Raw genomic sequence first — 14,522 nt, 5'->3', positions numbered from 1 at the left:
TTATTGAAAAAAGAGAAATAAATAAAAATAGAATTCACATTGCAATACTTTAATTGACACGGCATGACCACGTCAGCTGCCACAAAAGGGGAAAAGCTAATATAAATCAATCTTATGTGTCTAAATAGCATTATTGAATTGAAAACAACAAAACCAATAAGGGGAAAATGCAATGAAGCACAAATATGGTACTAATCTAAACGATTATGAGAGATATCATCAAAGATCGACAACAGCATATCCCTCTAAGAAGCATAAGAAGGTACTAATTAAACAACACTCGGATTCAGAGAAGCATATGCAAGCAGGTCCTCATTGCATTCAATTATGGCCATGTGTTCTTCTTCCAAACTCAACAACGCTTCTATGCCTACGCCATCACTCATGTCCATCAATAAAGTTGTATTATTGGATTCAATGCGACAGAAACTTATCCATGATGGCTTTCCCCAACCAAAATCGGCTTGGTAGAACGAAAACCTGCACCAACTGATGCAACCATAGGTCTCAATGCTATCCTTCATTATGAGATTCTTAATCCCTTCAATGGTTTGAAATACATCCTCACCACTAACTCCTTTAGCATACTTTTCTTTAGAGTCCTCAATGCCGTTCCTCAACTTATGAACCAAGCTTTCAAGTTCCACTTCATCACTTTCCATAGTCATTACTGTAAACAACGAAAGAAAGTTCCCCAATATGTTTTCTGCCATGGCAAGCCCTGATCTTTTCCTCATGTTCACCACTTGATTCCAAGCGGATGGCTTTGTAAAACCCAAGATTGATCTCGATGCTTGCAAAGCGCATTTCCAAATGAGCGCAGACACTACTTCAACACGCGTAGGATTTGGCACTGCGGCACTGGCAGCTTTGGACTTGAGAGCAGCAATTTTTGAGGCATCAAACACAAACCTCTTGGTTATACAGTTATCTTTAATCAACTCCACGATCGGTTGGGGTGAATTGAAGACATCTTGTGGTGGGAATAGAGTAGCTGCAACACCAAATTCTGCAGGAAGCAGAACCTGATCACTAGTAGTTTTGGCACCCGAGCCAAGTGCAATTTCAGTCCAGCTTTTGATGAATGTGCTCAGTGTCGATGCATCAGCGACCTTATGCGAAATGCCGATCCCAGCTGCCATTCCACCACATTCAAACAAGTTGACCTGGACTAGTAGAAGATGGCCTGCCTCTGATTGTTTGGATTGTATTGCAGTTGGAAGCAAATGTTTTATGATCTCAAAATCGGGGTTTTCCAAAATCTTCGATATGGGACAGTTGACCTGGGATTCAATAAATCCAGCCCCATGGTCATTGCAGCTGATTGAAACATTATATTCGAACTCCCCTGCAAAGGGGTAGAATTGGGTGAGAGCTTCAGATAATGATGTTTTGAGAAGCTTGGATCTTTCAGCAAACAAGGATTTGCGATCAATGTTGTTGACCACATCATCACTAATATTGTTGGGGTAGAAGAGAAGTAATGGGATATACGTTTCAGGTTGTAACTGATCAAAAACAGAGAGACTGGAAGTTCTAAGGTGGTGAGGAGTTGGAGAAGATGGCTTAATTGTTTCTTTGCGAATGACTTTAACTTTGATTTCTGAAGCCATCTTTTGTTTCACACTTGAGAGTTTCATTACAAAGACCTCTATTTAAAGACGCAGAGTCACCACGCGAGTGATTTAGTTTAGTTAGGTGGGATTTTATGAAGACGAGACTTGTAGTTTTGATTGGTGGCTCTAGCTCAGAGATTCTTCAGACCCAAAAAAGAGCTGACAGATTCTTTTGTCCAGGATTTAAAGGCTCTCATAATACAAGAGTTTGCTAGATGGGATTGTTTATTGGTTTATTAATGTTTTAGGTGAGATTTAAATGCTTGCGGACAGATTCTCTCAGGACATAACCGGACAGATTCTATAACACATGTTGCATTGTTTAACACATGTTCCATTGTTTCTATAACACATGTTCTTTATAACACATGTTCCATTGTTTCTATAACACATATGTTTCTCACATTTGGTATTACGTTGACAGCTAGCTCAATATCTGTATCTCAAGAATGTCATGAACTTGATAAGAAATGTTACATTATAGCACTACCAAGCTCATTTTCTGGGATGAACTTGCCTGAAGATATCTCCATTTCCCCACTTTTACCAATAAAGTACAAATAATAGGTACGGTGTTAAAGTAATATTTTACATTAGAACACTAGTACATGTATCACACTTATCACATATTTTCCGAAAGAAATGGCACCAATGATACAAATAAGGCTTTTTATTTTTTTATATAATCACAAATTGTTTATGAGGTTTGCGAAATTATCACCTTTCAATCCATGAGGTTTGCGAAATTATCACCTTTCAATCCATGAGGTTTGTGAAATTATCACCTTTCGTCTCTACTTTTTTTATGACACTAATGGTCCTTAAAATTACGCTTCACACATCAAAATGGTCCATGCTGTTAGCTTCTGTCAAATTTTCTATTAAATTATTGACGTGACACATGTATAAAGCCCACACATTCAATGGTATATAGAGCCACGTGACTTTAAATAAAATAAAATATATTTTAAATATTTTAAAACTTCAAATCCATAAAACAAAATCTTAGAAAAAAATTTATATTTTTTTAGGAAAACCACCCCTGCAGAGCAGCTATCCCTTAACCAAGGCTTTGCCGCCAAACCCCATTGACAATTTGGACCCACTACAAACAAAATATTAGTGTCACTTGTAACTAAATATATATCTCTACAAGCATTTGGGATCTCGATCTACTTTCAAAATAACTAATCCCACTTGGACTTGGTCTCTCATTCCCCTTTTAAAATAGCTAATTTCCTCTGTTACTTCATCTAGTAATTGGTTTTGCTTCTTTTTCTCAGGTTCCTGGATTCCATCAGAACATGCCCTCTGTTTTTCCAGACAATGAAGGCGGTGCTGGTTCTGGAAAAAAAAAAAAAAAAAAAAGGAGCCATCTTACTTCTGTTGCCACAGAAAGTACTGAAAATAATACAAAGTATATATAAACCATTCTTCTATTAAAGTCCGATGTCCACAGAGCAATTTTGTTGCATCCACAAGAACAACCATAAATTCAATGCAATTTGGTAAATGAATTTACCTTGATGCCTCAGAAATCTCATTATCATTGCCAACTTTATGAATCATCAGATTAACAGCAGCAAAGAGCAATCTTAATACACCTTCAGCAAAATTCTAGCCACTTCAAATATAAAAACGTAAACTAAACTAACAAAGCGGATTGGTAAAACAAAACAAAATATTCAATATACTGTCAGTTGACACTCACTTAAAATAAAGCAAAACTAAACTAAACATTCAAACAACTTTAAATATAAAAAAGTTAACAAAACCAACAAAGCAAATTGAAAAAACATGGTGAAAATCGCAACGTAGTGGTCCAGTTATTAATATGAAGAAGATAGTCAATGAGTAAATTTTAAAAAATGATGGCACCCAACCAACCCAAATGGAAAAGAAAAAGAAAAAGAAGAGCATCAAACCAACAAGGGAAGATTTGATACTTGTTTAGAAAAATCCAACTGCACATGTTCCTTATAACACATGCATTCCATTGTTTCTATAACACATGTTCCTTATAACACATGTTCCAATCATTATAGACAGATTGGTGTACGATTGCAGATCTGAAAAGAATACCACGTATTGATATTCTTTCATTATTGTGTCAATACGGGGCAGATTGGTTTAAGAAACTTCAAAGTCTCTCCTAATGAATGGCCAAGATGAATACTTACTCCCCGAGTTAAAAATAACGGTCAAGATGCCTCTACAAGTTAGTGTACATTCGGCTTGCTGCACGTTCTGTTCTTTTATTTGCAAGCTCTGGTGTATCTTTAGGTGACAAATGTGTATTTTATAAAATTTGATGCTTGGTCATGACAAACATGTTTTCTTTGAGAAAATTAAATTTTTGTCAGTAACTTTCAATTGTTAACGATATTCACAATGGTCGAAATAAGGCCCATACCATTTGTGCCAAACCAAGATGGAAACCAATATTGTTTTTTATAAATAGATGACATTGATATAACCATTATTTCATACATTTTTATTCTCTTTTTCTTAGATTCTTGCTATGTTCTTTAGTGAAGTTAATTCATTTTCACTTAGTTTTGTGTTTTATTAGGTTTGAAGAGTAAAGATGAAAAAAATATGCAAAAGGAGCAGTTTTGGAATTGAAAGATGTTTTGCAAGAATGTCATGTGCAGTTCAGCCAACGTGACGGAATATACTGTACTTCTTCAAAGCGAACCAGATGTTAAGCCTTATACCATTGGAAATATAAAGATGTTAGCTTTATGTAGAATTTTGAGGTTCGTGATTCAGACGTGTGTGGAGAGAGTTGTGGTCATTTTATTATAGACAGTTCGGAAAGAAAGTGTGTTATGCAGGTTTTGCAAAGTGATTCTTTTAAAGTTCAATCCTTGGAGTCCAATTTGTGTCAATATGCATTTGGGAAGTGTCTAAAAGTAGTGTTCGTCATTGGACTGAGCCGAGGTTTCATAGAACTTGACTCGAGCCCGCTCAACGGGCTAGGCCGAGCCACCCACGATCCTAGACATGCCAGGATATTTTTATATTTCTTTCTAAGTTTTGTATATCTTTTTTTTTTTTTTGGTTTTTTTATATATATTTTTGTCACAAATTTTTAGACAACAATGAAATAAAGTAATTTATTACTTGTGACGAAATGAGAACACCACCACCACACCACCAATAAATGAGAGCACTGTAGGAGCAAATAAATCCGAAGATTCGTAATTGGCCCATTCGTCAACTTGGCGTTCAGAATGCTTTTTTGCACGGTTATTTATCCAAAGATGTGTACATGCGACAACCTACTGGTTTTGTGGATTCTCACTTTCCCAACTATGTGTGCAAACTAAATCGTTCACTTTATGGGGTCAAATAAGCACCGCGTGCCTGGTTTCATTGTTTCTCCTCTCATTTAGAGCATTTGGGTTTTACCGCATCAATGGCGGATTACTCTTTGTTTACATATTTTCATGGGACCACTATTATTTATCTTTTGATTTATGTTGACGACATTCTAATTACAGGCAATGATCCATCTCAGATTACTCAACTCATACATCATTTGGGTCACTCTTTTTCCATGAAGGACCTTGGCTCGCTTCATTATTTCCTGGGTATCGAAGCCTCTCGGACAGCCACTGGTCTTCATCTTACACAGTCTAAATATGCGCTGGATCTTCTTAAACGCACCAACATGCTTGATGTCAAGCCTGTTTCCACGCCTGCCCTCAGTTCCAAACGTTTGAGTCTTCATGATGGTGATCCTCTCCCTGATGTTTCGGAATATCGTAGTGTTGTTGGGGCTCTTCAATATCTCACAATCACACGTCCAGATATCTCCTTTGCTGTCGATCAAGTTTGTCAATTCATGCATCAACCCACTACCATTCATTGGATCGCCGTCAAATGTATCTTGCGCTTCCTTAAGGCTACTCACTTTCATGGTTTGTTTTATCAACCTAGTTCATTATGCTTAACTGCCTATTCCGATATCGACTATGCTGGTGATATCCACTGGTGGTTACTGACGATATCGACTCTGGCACAGGACACGTTGAAGTAGATTTCCATTATGTACGAGAGAAGGTTGTTCGTCGTGAGTTACAGGTTGCTTGTGTTCTAACTCACGATCAATTGGCTGATGTTTTTACCAAGGGACTTTCCACTGCTCGGTTTCTCTACCTTGTTTCCAAGCTTCCTGTGCAACACTGCCCCGTCAGGTTGTGGGGGTGTAATGAGAGCCATGCTCAATTCTGATCTGGAGAGTCCTGATGTTACTACTTAGTTTATCTCTTGTACTCACGTGTACTTATCCTAAGATTACAGTTCCTTATCATGTATACTTCTTTATCATGTAAAGTGTAATTATCTCCTACTGGTGTAGGACTCTTTTATAACGACCTCTGTACAATTCCAGAGGCTTATAATATCTCTTCAATTGTATGGTGTGGCTTTTTTGTTTTATGAAAAGTTAATTAAAGGCTCAACTTCACAGCTAGATCAACGAGGACCAAATTGGCCCATCCCTCAATCCATTATATTATATACACACAAGTTCTTATATTATCTGACCCCACAGTATTATACCGCTTTGTGAAGAAAAAAAACACAATTCCAAGAATTATTAGGATTTTATCATTTCTCATTGTATTTCAAGTCAAGAGGTCAGATGACTGAACCGCCAAGACTTTTTTTTTCTTTTTCCCTTTTCTTTTGTGTCTAGAAATAGAATCATTTTGAGTTCTTGTCCAATATTTCATTCCAATTGTCGCCTCTTTCTCTCTCTCTCAAATACACACAAGGAGAGGAAAAAAGAAAGAAGAAAACTTACACAACTCAAAGCATACAACAACCAACACATAACAAAGAGAAAACCAGCAGCAGAAGAAGGAATTTCGGAATATATAAAAGAGAAAAAGAAAAAAAACAAAGTGGAAAGCCTTCTATTTAGTACTGTCAGCAGCAGATTCTGGACCACCTTTTCTTCTAGTAAGATCATCTTGTTTCATCTGGGACTGGTTGTGATTAGAATCTTCATCATGAACATGATGATGAGCCTGAGCTTGAGCCTTTGGAATATTATGAGCACTGGAAAATAAATCCACAGGCTCAGAATCAGCAATTTTGCCTCCTTCAAGAGGCGTCCCATGCTTGTATGCAACCCTCACAGCTTCATCCTCGTTCAGCCTCGCTTGTGAAGTCCCATACTTTATGCCATCTTTGCTCATTGCCATTTTCACTTGCATCAGCTAGCCCTGTGTGTAGAGTTTTTATCTGCTTTCGTTTCATTTATAAGCTCTGCTTTGAATCAATACGTGGCAGATTGGCTTAAGATGGGAGTGACAAGTGTATAGTTAAACTGGACACGTGGCAGATTGGCAATCAGCAGCTCTCGCAAAAGGTTGTCTATTTGCGAGGGCATCTAGTGGTCGTCGGGAAAGACTATTTTGTACCCAATTTATACTTTTCCACCATTGTTTTAGTTTACCAATATTTATAGTCACTATATATGTGTATATATATCAATAGTGTTTTTTTTTGTAATACAAATACATTTACACACGTGTTTTATGTTGTGAAACTGTGAATTTGGATCATGATATTCCTAAAATAAATTAATACGTGGACAAAAGAGAACATTATAGTTTATTTTTATATGACATCCTCTGAACAACCTAACTTATTGGAATATCCAATTGAGGTTTTGATTACACAATGTAATTATATAGCGGTCACTTCTCATTGAATAAAAGATAATACCCTCTAAAATTTGTTTTATTATGGGTACCACAACATAAACTTGTTCTTTAATTGATAACTACATTATATTCTACTACTAATCTCTTGTCACGAGCTCCAATGCGTACCAATAGGCTTTATCTTTTTGTTTTTTTATTTTATCCTCTTTTTTTTTTTTAATGTATTCGACCCTCTAAAAAATTTGATTAAAAAAAAAGGCCCTCTAAAAATTTGTTGCCGCCTAATTTTTCCCTAAAAATTAAGAAAGTAATTAAAGCAATCAGCTAGAATTAATGATATTTATCAATGAGAAAATTATGACCGATTTGAAGGCTAATTGATGACCCGCCAAATTGATATCGTCAAGTCATGTCAATTAATGAATATTGCTATATATGTGAATTCTATTTTTATTTATTTCTCTTTTTCAATAATCCTTCAAACCCATAAAAATGAAAAATAAAAATTAACCCTAGCAGCATCACTGGTCTGTAGCCTCACGTTGGTACTCTACTCTTCCTCCATAAAATCTATCCATCCCCATCCTCCATTGTTGGAGACGAAAAGAAAACAACAGAGCACCATAACTAGAACATGGAGTAGAAGAGAAAAGCGACATTGCACACATGCAAGGAACTCGTCAAAAAGCTAAGCATGTATAAACCAGCGAACAGACTAAGTTGGAGACGATCTAGTTAATTCAAGAAAAATCATATTGAGTTGAAACTATAATTGACACGGCATGACCACGTCAGCTGCCACAGAAGGTGGCCAGCTAATGTGGTCAGTCTTATGTGTCTAAATAGCATTATTGAATTGAAAACAACATATGATAAACAACAAAACAATAAGGGGAAAATGCAAATGAAGCACAAATATGGTACAAACATCTAAACGATTATGAGAGATATCATCAAAGATCCACAACAGCATATCCCTCTAAGAAGCATAAGAGGGTACTAATTAAACGACACTCGGATTCAGAGAAGCATATGCAAGCAGATCCTCATTGCGTTCAATTATGGCCATGTGTTCTTCTTCCAAACTCAACAACGCTTCTATGCCTACGCCATCACTCATGTCCATCAATAAAGTTGTATTCTTGGATTCACTGCTGGAGAAACTCAGCCATGATGGCTTTCCCCAACCAAAATCAGTTTCGTAGAAAGAAAACCTGCACCAACTGGTGCAACCATAGGTCTCAATGCTATCCTTCATTATGAGATTCTTAAGCCCTTCGATGTTTTGAAATGCATCCTCACCACTAAATCCATTAGCATACTTTTCTTTAAATTCCTCAATGCCCTTCCTCAACTTATCAACCAAGCTTTCAAGTTCCATTTCACTCTCCGTAGTCATTGCTGTAAAGAACGAAACAAAGTTCCCCTGCAATATGTTTTCTGCCATGGCAAGCCCTGATATTTTCCTCACGTTCACCGCGTGAGTCCACGAGGATGGCTTTATAAAACCCAAGTTTGATCTCGATGCTTGCAACGCGCATTTCCAAATGAGCGCAGACACCACTTCAACACGCGTAGGATTTGGCACTGCGGCACTGGCAGCTTTGGACTTGAGAGCAGCAATTTTTGAGGCATCAAACACAAACCTCTTGGTTATACAGTTGTCTTTAATCAACTCCATGATCGGTTGGGGTGAATTGAAGACATCTTGTGGTGGGAATAGAGTAGCTGCAACACCAAATCCAGCAGGAAGCAGAACTTGATCACTAGCATTACTGGCTGAGCCAAGGGCAATTGTAGCCCAGCTTTTAATGAATGTGCTGAGCATAGGGGCATCGGCGACCTTATGTGAAATGCTGACCCCAATTGTCAATCCACCGCATTCAAACAAGTTGATCTGGACTAGTAGAAGATGGCCTGCTTCGGCTTGTTTGGATTTTATTGCAGTTGGAATCAACTGTTCCAGGATCCCGAAATCGGGTTTTTCCAAAACGTTCCGTATGGGACAGTTGAGTTGGGATTCAATAAATCCAGCCCCATGGTCATTGCAGCTGATTGAAACATTATATTCGAACTCCCCCGCAAAGGGGTAGAATTGGGTGAGAGCTTCAGATAATGATGTTTTGAGAAGCTTAGATCTTTCAGCAAACAAGGAATTGCGATCAATGTTGTTGACCACATCATCACTAATATTGTTGGGGTAGAAGAGAAGTAATGGGATATACGTTTCAGGTTGTAACTGATCAAAAACAGAGAGACTGGAAGTTCTAAGGTGGTGAGGAGTTGGAGAAGATGGCTTAATTGTTTCTTTGCGAATGACTTTTACTTTGATTTCTGAAGCCATCTTTTGTTTCACACTAGAGAGTTTCATTACAAAGACCTCTATTTAAAGACGCAGAGTCACCACGCGAGTGATTTAGTTTAGTTAGGTGGGATTTTATGAAGACGAGACTTGTAGTTTTGATTGGTGGCTCTAGCTCAGAGATTCTTCAGACCCAAAAAAGAGCTGACAGATTCTTTTGTCCAGGATTTAAAGGCTCTCATAATACAAGAGTTTGCTAGATGGGATTGTTTATTGGTTTATTAATGTTTTAGGTGAGATTTAAATGCTTGCGGACAGATTCTCTCAGGACATAACCGGACAGATTCTATAACACATGTTGCATTGTTTAACACATGTTCCATTGTTTCTATAACACATGTTCTTTATAACACATGTTCCATTGTTTCTATAACACATATGTTTCTCACATTTGGTATTACGTTGACAGCTAGCTCAATATCTGTATCTCAAGAATGTCATGAACTTGATAAGAAATGTTACATTATAGCACTACCAAGCTCATTTTCTGGGATGAACTTGCCTGAAGATATCTCCATTTCCCCACTTTTACCAATAAAGTACAAATAATAGGTACGGTGTTAAAGTAATATTTTACATTAGAACACTAGTACATGTATCACACTTATCACATATTTTCCGAAAGAAATGGCACCAATGATACAAATAAGGCTTTTTATTTTTTTATATAATCACAAATTGTTTATGAGGTTTGCGAAATTATCACCTTTCAATCCATGAGGTTTGTGAAATTATCACCTTTCGTCTCTACTTTTTTTATGACACTAATGGTCCTTAAAATTACACTTCACACATCAAAATGGTCCATGCCGTTAGCTTCTGTCAAATTTTCTATTAAATTATTGACGTGACACATGTATAAAGCCCACACATTCAATGGTATATAGAGCCACGTGACTTTAAATAAAATAAAATATATTTTAAATATTTTAAAACTTCAAATCCATAAAACAAAATCTTAGAAAAAAATTTATATTTTTTTAGGAAAACCACCCCTGCAGAGCAGCTATCCCTTAACCAAGGCTTTGCCGCCAAACCCCATTGACAATTTGGACCCACTACAAACAAAATATTAGTGTCACTTGTAACTAAATATATATCTCTACAAGCATTTGGGATCTCGATCTACTTTCAAAATAACTAATCCCACTTGGACTTGGTCTCTCATTCCCCTTTCAAAATAGCTAATTTCCTCTGTTACTTCATCTAGTAATTGGTTTTGCTTCTTTTTCTCAGGTTCCTGGATTCCATCAGAACATGCCCTCTGTTTTTCCAGACAATGAAGGCGGTGCTGGTTCTGGAAAAAAAAAAAAAAAAAAAAAGGAGCCATCTTACTTCTGTTGCCACAGAAAGTACTGAAAATAATACAAAGTATATATAAACCATTCTTCTATTAAAGTCCGATGTCCACAGAGCAATTTTGTTGCATCCACAAGAACAACCATAAATTCAATGCAATTTGGTAAATGAATTTACCTTGATGCCTCAGAAATCTCATTATCATTGCCAACTTTATGAATCATCAGATTAACAGCAGCAAAGAGCAATCTTAATACACCTTCAGCAAAATTCTAGCCACTTCAAATATAAAAACGTAAACTAAACTAACAAAGCGGATTGGTAAAACAAAACAAAATATTCAATATACTGTCAGTTGACACTCACTTAAAATAAAGCAAAACTAAACTAAACATTCAAACAACTTTAAATATAAAAAAGTTAACAAAACCAACAAAGCAAATTGAAAAAACATGGTGAAAATCGCAACGTAGTGGTCCAGTTATTAATATGAAGAAGATAGTCAATGAGTAAATTTTAAAAAATGATGGCACCCAACCAACCCAAATGGAAAAGAAAAAGAAAAAGAAGAGCATCAAACCAACAAGGGAAGATTTGATACTTGTTTAGAAAAATCCAACTGCAAAATGTGATGGAGGGAGAGGTGGGATTATGGAGAAGGGTTTGTTCTGGTTAGAGACACAGCCTACAGCCATGGTATTTTCTTTTTAACATTCGCTTGTGTGAAAATATCCAACCCACTAGTCTTTTTCTTATTTCTTTATTGAACCAAAATCAAATAATCTTCTTTTTTTATATTTGTTAATTGGGTTTTTCTATACGTATTGTTTTTTGCTGCGTTTTATACGTATTTAACTGGATTACTTTTACCAGATAAGATTATCCTCAAACATTATATTGCAAAATTACTGTTAAAGTGTGAGATGGTTTTATCTTTACTATATTTAAATCAATAGTCACCATTCTTTAAGAGTTTTTATCAAAAATAGCCAAAATTTACCCCCCACTTTCAAAAATGTCCGTTTTTATAAAATCTTTCAAATATAGCAAAAAACTCACATAGATAGACACAAATGCCCTTAAAAATTAAAACTCACATAAACCTAAAAAGCAAAACCCTACTACACAAAGTTTGGAATCAGACGCACCTTAGTCGAACTATTGGTGAGCATGCATGTTTGTAGCCTTGGTTGAACTACTATTGAGTGATCTTCTTTTTCTTTCTTTTAATTGTTTCTTCGTTTCTTTGGCTTAGTAGAAATTGAAATATTCATCAGTTTAGGTGTGTTCTGATATTTTTTTTAACAGGTTGTTTGGCTTCCTTCCTGTTGTCATTTGAAATTCTTTTGTGTATATTAAGCACTCTTATATCTCCTCCTTTAGGCTATAAGGAAAGGTTTGGTAAGCATATACCCATAGATATTTTTTTAACAGGTTTTATTGGGCACCTACGAGTTCACGCATCAATTTTCTTCAAAGTCTCCTACAAGTTCACGCATCAATTTTCTTCAAAATCTCGATTTTTAGTCAGATATCAAGTCTATATCAATAACTGGGACTCAAAATATATTGGAACTTAAATATATTGGAACTTTTTAAGTTTATGTGAAAATTTTAATTTTTAAGGGCATTTATATTTATTTAGATGAATTTTTGGCTATATTTGAAAGATTTTATAAAAACTGACATTTTTGAAAGTGGGAGGAGGTAAATTTTAGCTTTTTAAAAAAAAAAATTTAAAATTTTATAAAAACTCATTCTTTGAGTAAAGTGTGAGATAACTAGTCACAATTAATAATGAGTAATAAGCAAAGCCCTTGACCACTCATTCAAATGTCACCAAACCTACTTGTTACTTTATAAATGTGACTATTGTCCTTTTTTTAGTGACCTTGGCTTGGAGATGCCGAGCAGCTCGCAGTTGTACCAGCACTTGTCTCTGACGAGAGCCTAGTCGAGCATGCAATCGCCGTTGAGGACCTCGACGACTGTGTACTTGATGCGATCAAAATACACACAAGGAGAGGAAAAAAGAAGGAAGAACAGCTTACAACTCAAAGCATACAACAACCAACACATAACAAAGAGAAAACCAGCAGCAGAAGAAGGAATTTCGGAATATATAAAAGAGAAAAAGTGTTGTTATACATATCTGGTTGGTACTAGAAATGTCCTACCAGAACTGTCATACCAGAAATAGCCCACCAAGAATGGCTTACCAGATATTGCCTAGCCAATATGGCCTACCTGAAATGTCTTACCCATTTCAGTATTGCCTAGACAATATGGCTTACCCGAAATGTCCTACCCGTTTCAATATTGCCTAAACCAAGATGGCCTAGCCGAAATGTCATACCCGAACAATATGTCATACCCGAGCAATATGTGCTAGCCAACTCCTACTGCCTCAGCCATGTGCAGACCACCACGCACACCTTTGATAACAGATCACCACGTGCGTCCTGACATTTCACCAGGCCACTACCCCCTGTCTCCTGACAGCCCATGCCTTCCCCACGTGCTCAGCCCATACTCCACTGAGGATGACCCATGCCTTCCCCACGTGCCCAGCTCATTCTCCATTGAGGCTGACCTATGCCTTTGCCACTTGCCCATTAAACAACGGCAAGTGGCCCTCCTCTCCTGCCTATATAAAGGAAGAGACCCCTCTCCAGCAAGGGCTCCAATTCTCCTCTCCATGCGCATATCCGGAGACACCCAAGCTCTCCCTCTTCCTCTTGTATTCAGGCTCTCAAGCCTCTCTCTATGTATAATGTAATACTCATTTATAATAAATACCAAGCTCTATAGTGGACGTAGCCCTATTCATGGGTGAACCACTCTAAATCTGTGTAATGTGTGTGATTGACCATATACCCTCTAGGGCCGTGCTAAATCACCCGTTAACAAAAAGAAAAAAAACAAAGTGGAAAGCCTTCTATTTAGTACTGTCAGCAGCAGATTCTGGACCACCTTTTCTTCTAGTAAGATCATCTTGTTTCATCTGGGACTGGTTGTGATTAGAATCTTCATCATGAACATGATGATGAGCCTGAGCTTGAGCCTTTGGAATATTATGAGCACTGGAAAATAAATCCACAGGCTCAGAATCAGCAATTTTGCCTCCTTCAAGAGGCGTCCCATGCTTGTATGCAACCCTCACAGCTTCATCCTCGTTCAGCCTCGCTTGTGAAGTCCCATACTTTATGCCATCTTTGCTCATTGCCATTTTCACTTGCATCAGCTAGCCCTGTGTGTAGAGTTTTTATCCGCTTTCGTTTCATTTATAAGCTCTGCTTTGAATCACTACGTGGCAGATTGGCTTAACATGGGAGTGACAAGTGTATAGTTAAACTTGGCACGTGTCTTGTTTTTCTGTATACATGAATTTATTCTGCCTTTCCATCTGTGAAACTCTCTTCTCTTGATGAATGGCCAGGATCAATTCTTAATGTCCCTAAGTTGATAATAGTGATGGTTAAGATCAATTATAGCCTCCACAAGTTTGTGTACGTTGCTGTATGTCATGTGCTTTAGGTGCCACAATGGCTTATTAAAATTGAT

The 14,522-nt window shown here is 37.0% G+C and overlaps 2 protein-coding genes and 1 pseudogene across 2 annotated transcripts; all 3 read right to left on the bottom strand.

Annotated features, from left to right (window-relative positions):
• Window positions 1–1,670, bottom strand: LOC110773975 (BAHD acyltransferase At5g47980-like). The gene has a single exon (XM_021978486.2). It carries the CDS (start codon window positions 1,638–1,640, stop codon window positions 270–272), a length of 1,371 nt encoding a protein of 456 aa, XP_021834178.2. The 5' UTR covers window positions 1,641–1,670; the 3' UTR covers window positions 1–269.
• Window positions 1,671–8,032: 6,362 nt separating this feature from the next.
• LOC148295164 (BAHD acyltransferase At5g47980-like) lies at window positions 8,033–9,823 on the bottom strand. The gene has a single exon (XM_088251600.1). It carries the CDS (start codon window positions 9,666–9,668, stop codon window positions 8,301–8,303), a length of 1,368 nt encoding a protein of 455 aa, XP_088107726.1. The 5' UTR covers window positions 9,669–9,823; the 3' UTR covers window positions 8,033–8,300.
• Window positions 9,824–13,706: 3,883 nt separating this feature from the next.
• LOC148295163 (SEED MATURATION PROTEIN 1 pseudogene) lies at window positions 13,707–14,376 on the bottom strand (annotated as a pseudogene).
• Window positions 14,377–14,522: the final 146 nt, after the last annotated feature.

This window comes from Prunus avium, chromosome 4, assembly GCF_965620075.1.
Source record: "Prunus avium chromosome 4, drPruAviu1.hap1.1, whole genome shotgun sequence".
Lineage (NCBI taxonomy): Eukaryota > Viridiplantae > Streptophyta > Magnoliopsida > Rosales > Rosaceae > Prunus > Prunus avium.
The sequence above is the reverse complement of the archived record's forward strand: the minus strand, read 5'-3'. Positions and strand labels throughout refer to the sequence as shown.

What these genes read in the sequence shown, in the direction of transcription:
- LOC110773975 (XM_021978486.2), bottom strand. Translation starts at nt 1,640, where the DNA reads ATGAAACTCTCAAGTGTGAAACAAAAGATGGCTTCAGAAATCAAAGTT.
- LOC148295164 (XM_088251600.1), bottom strand. Translation starts at nt 9,668, where the DNA reads ATGAAACTCTCTAGTGTGAAACAAAAGATGGCTTCAGAAATCAAAGTA.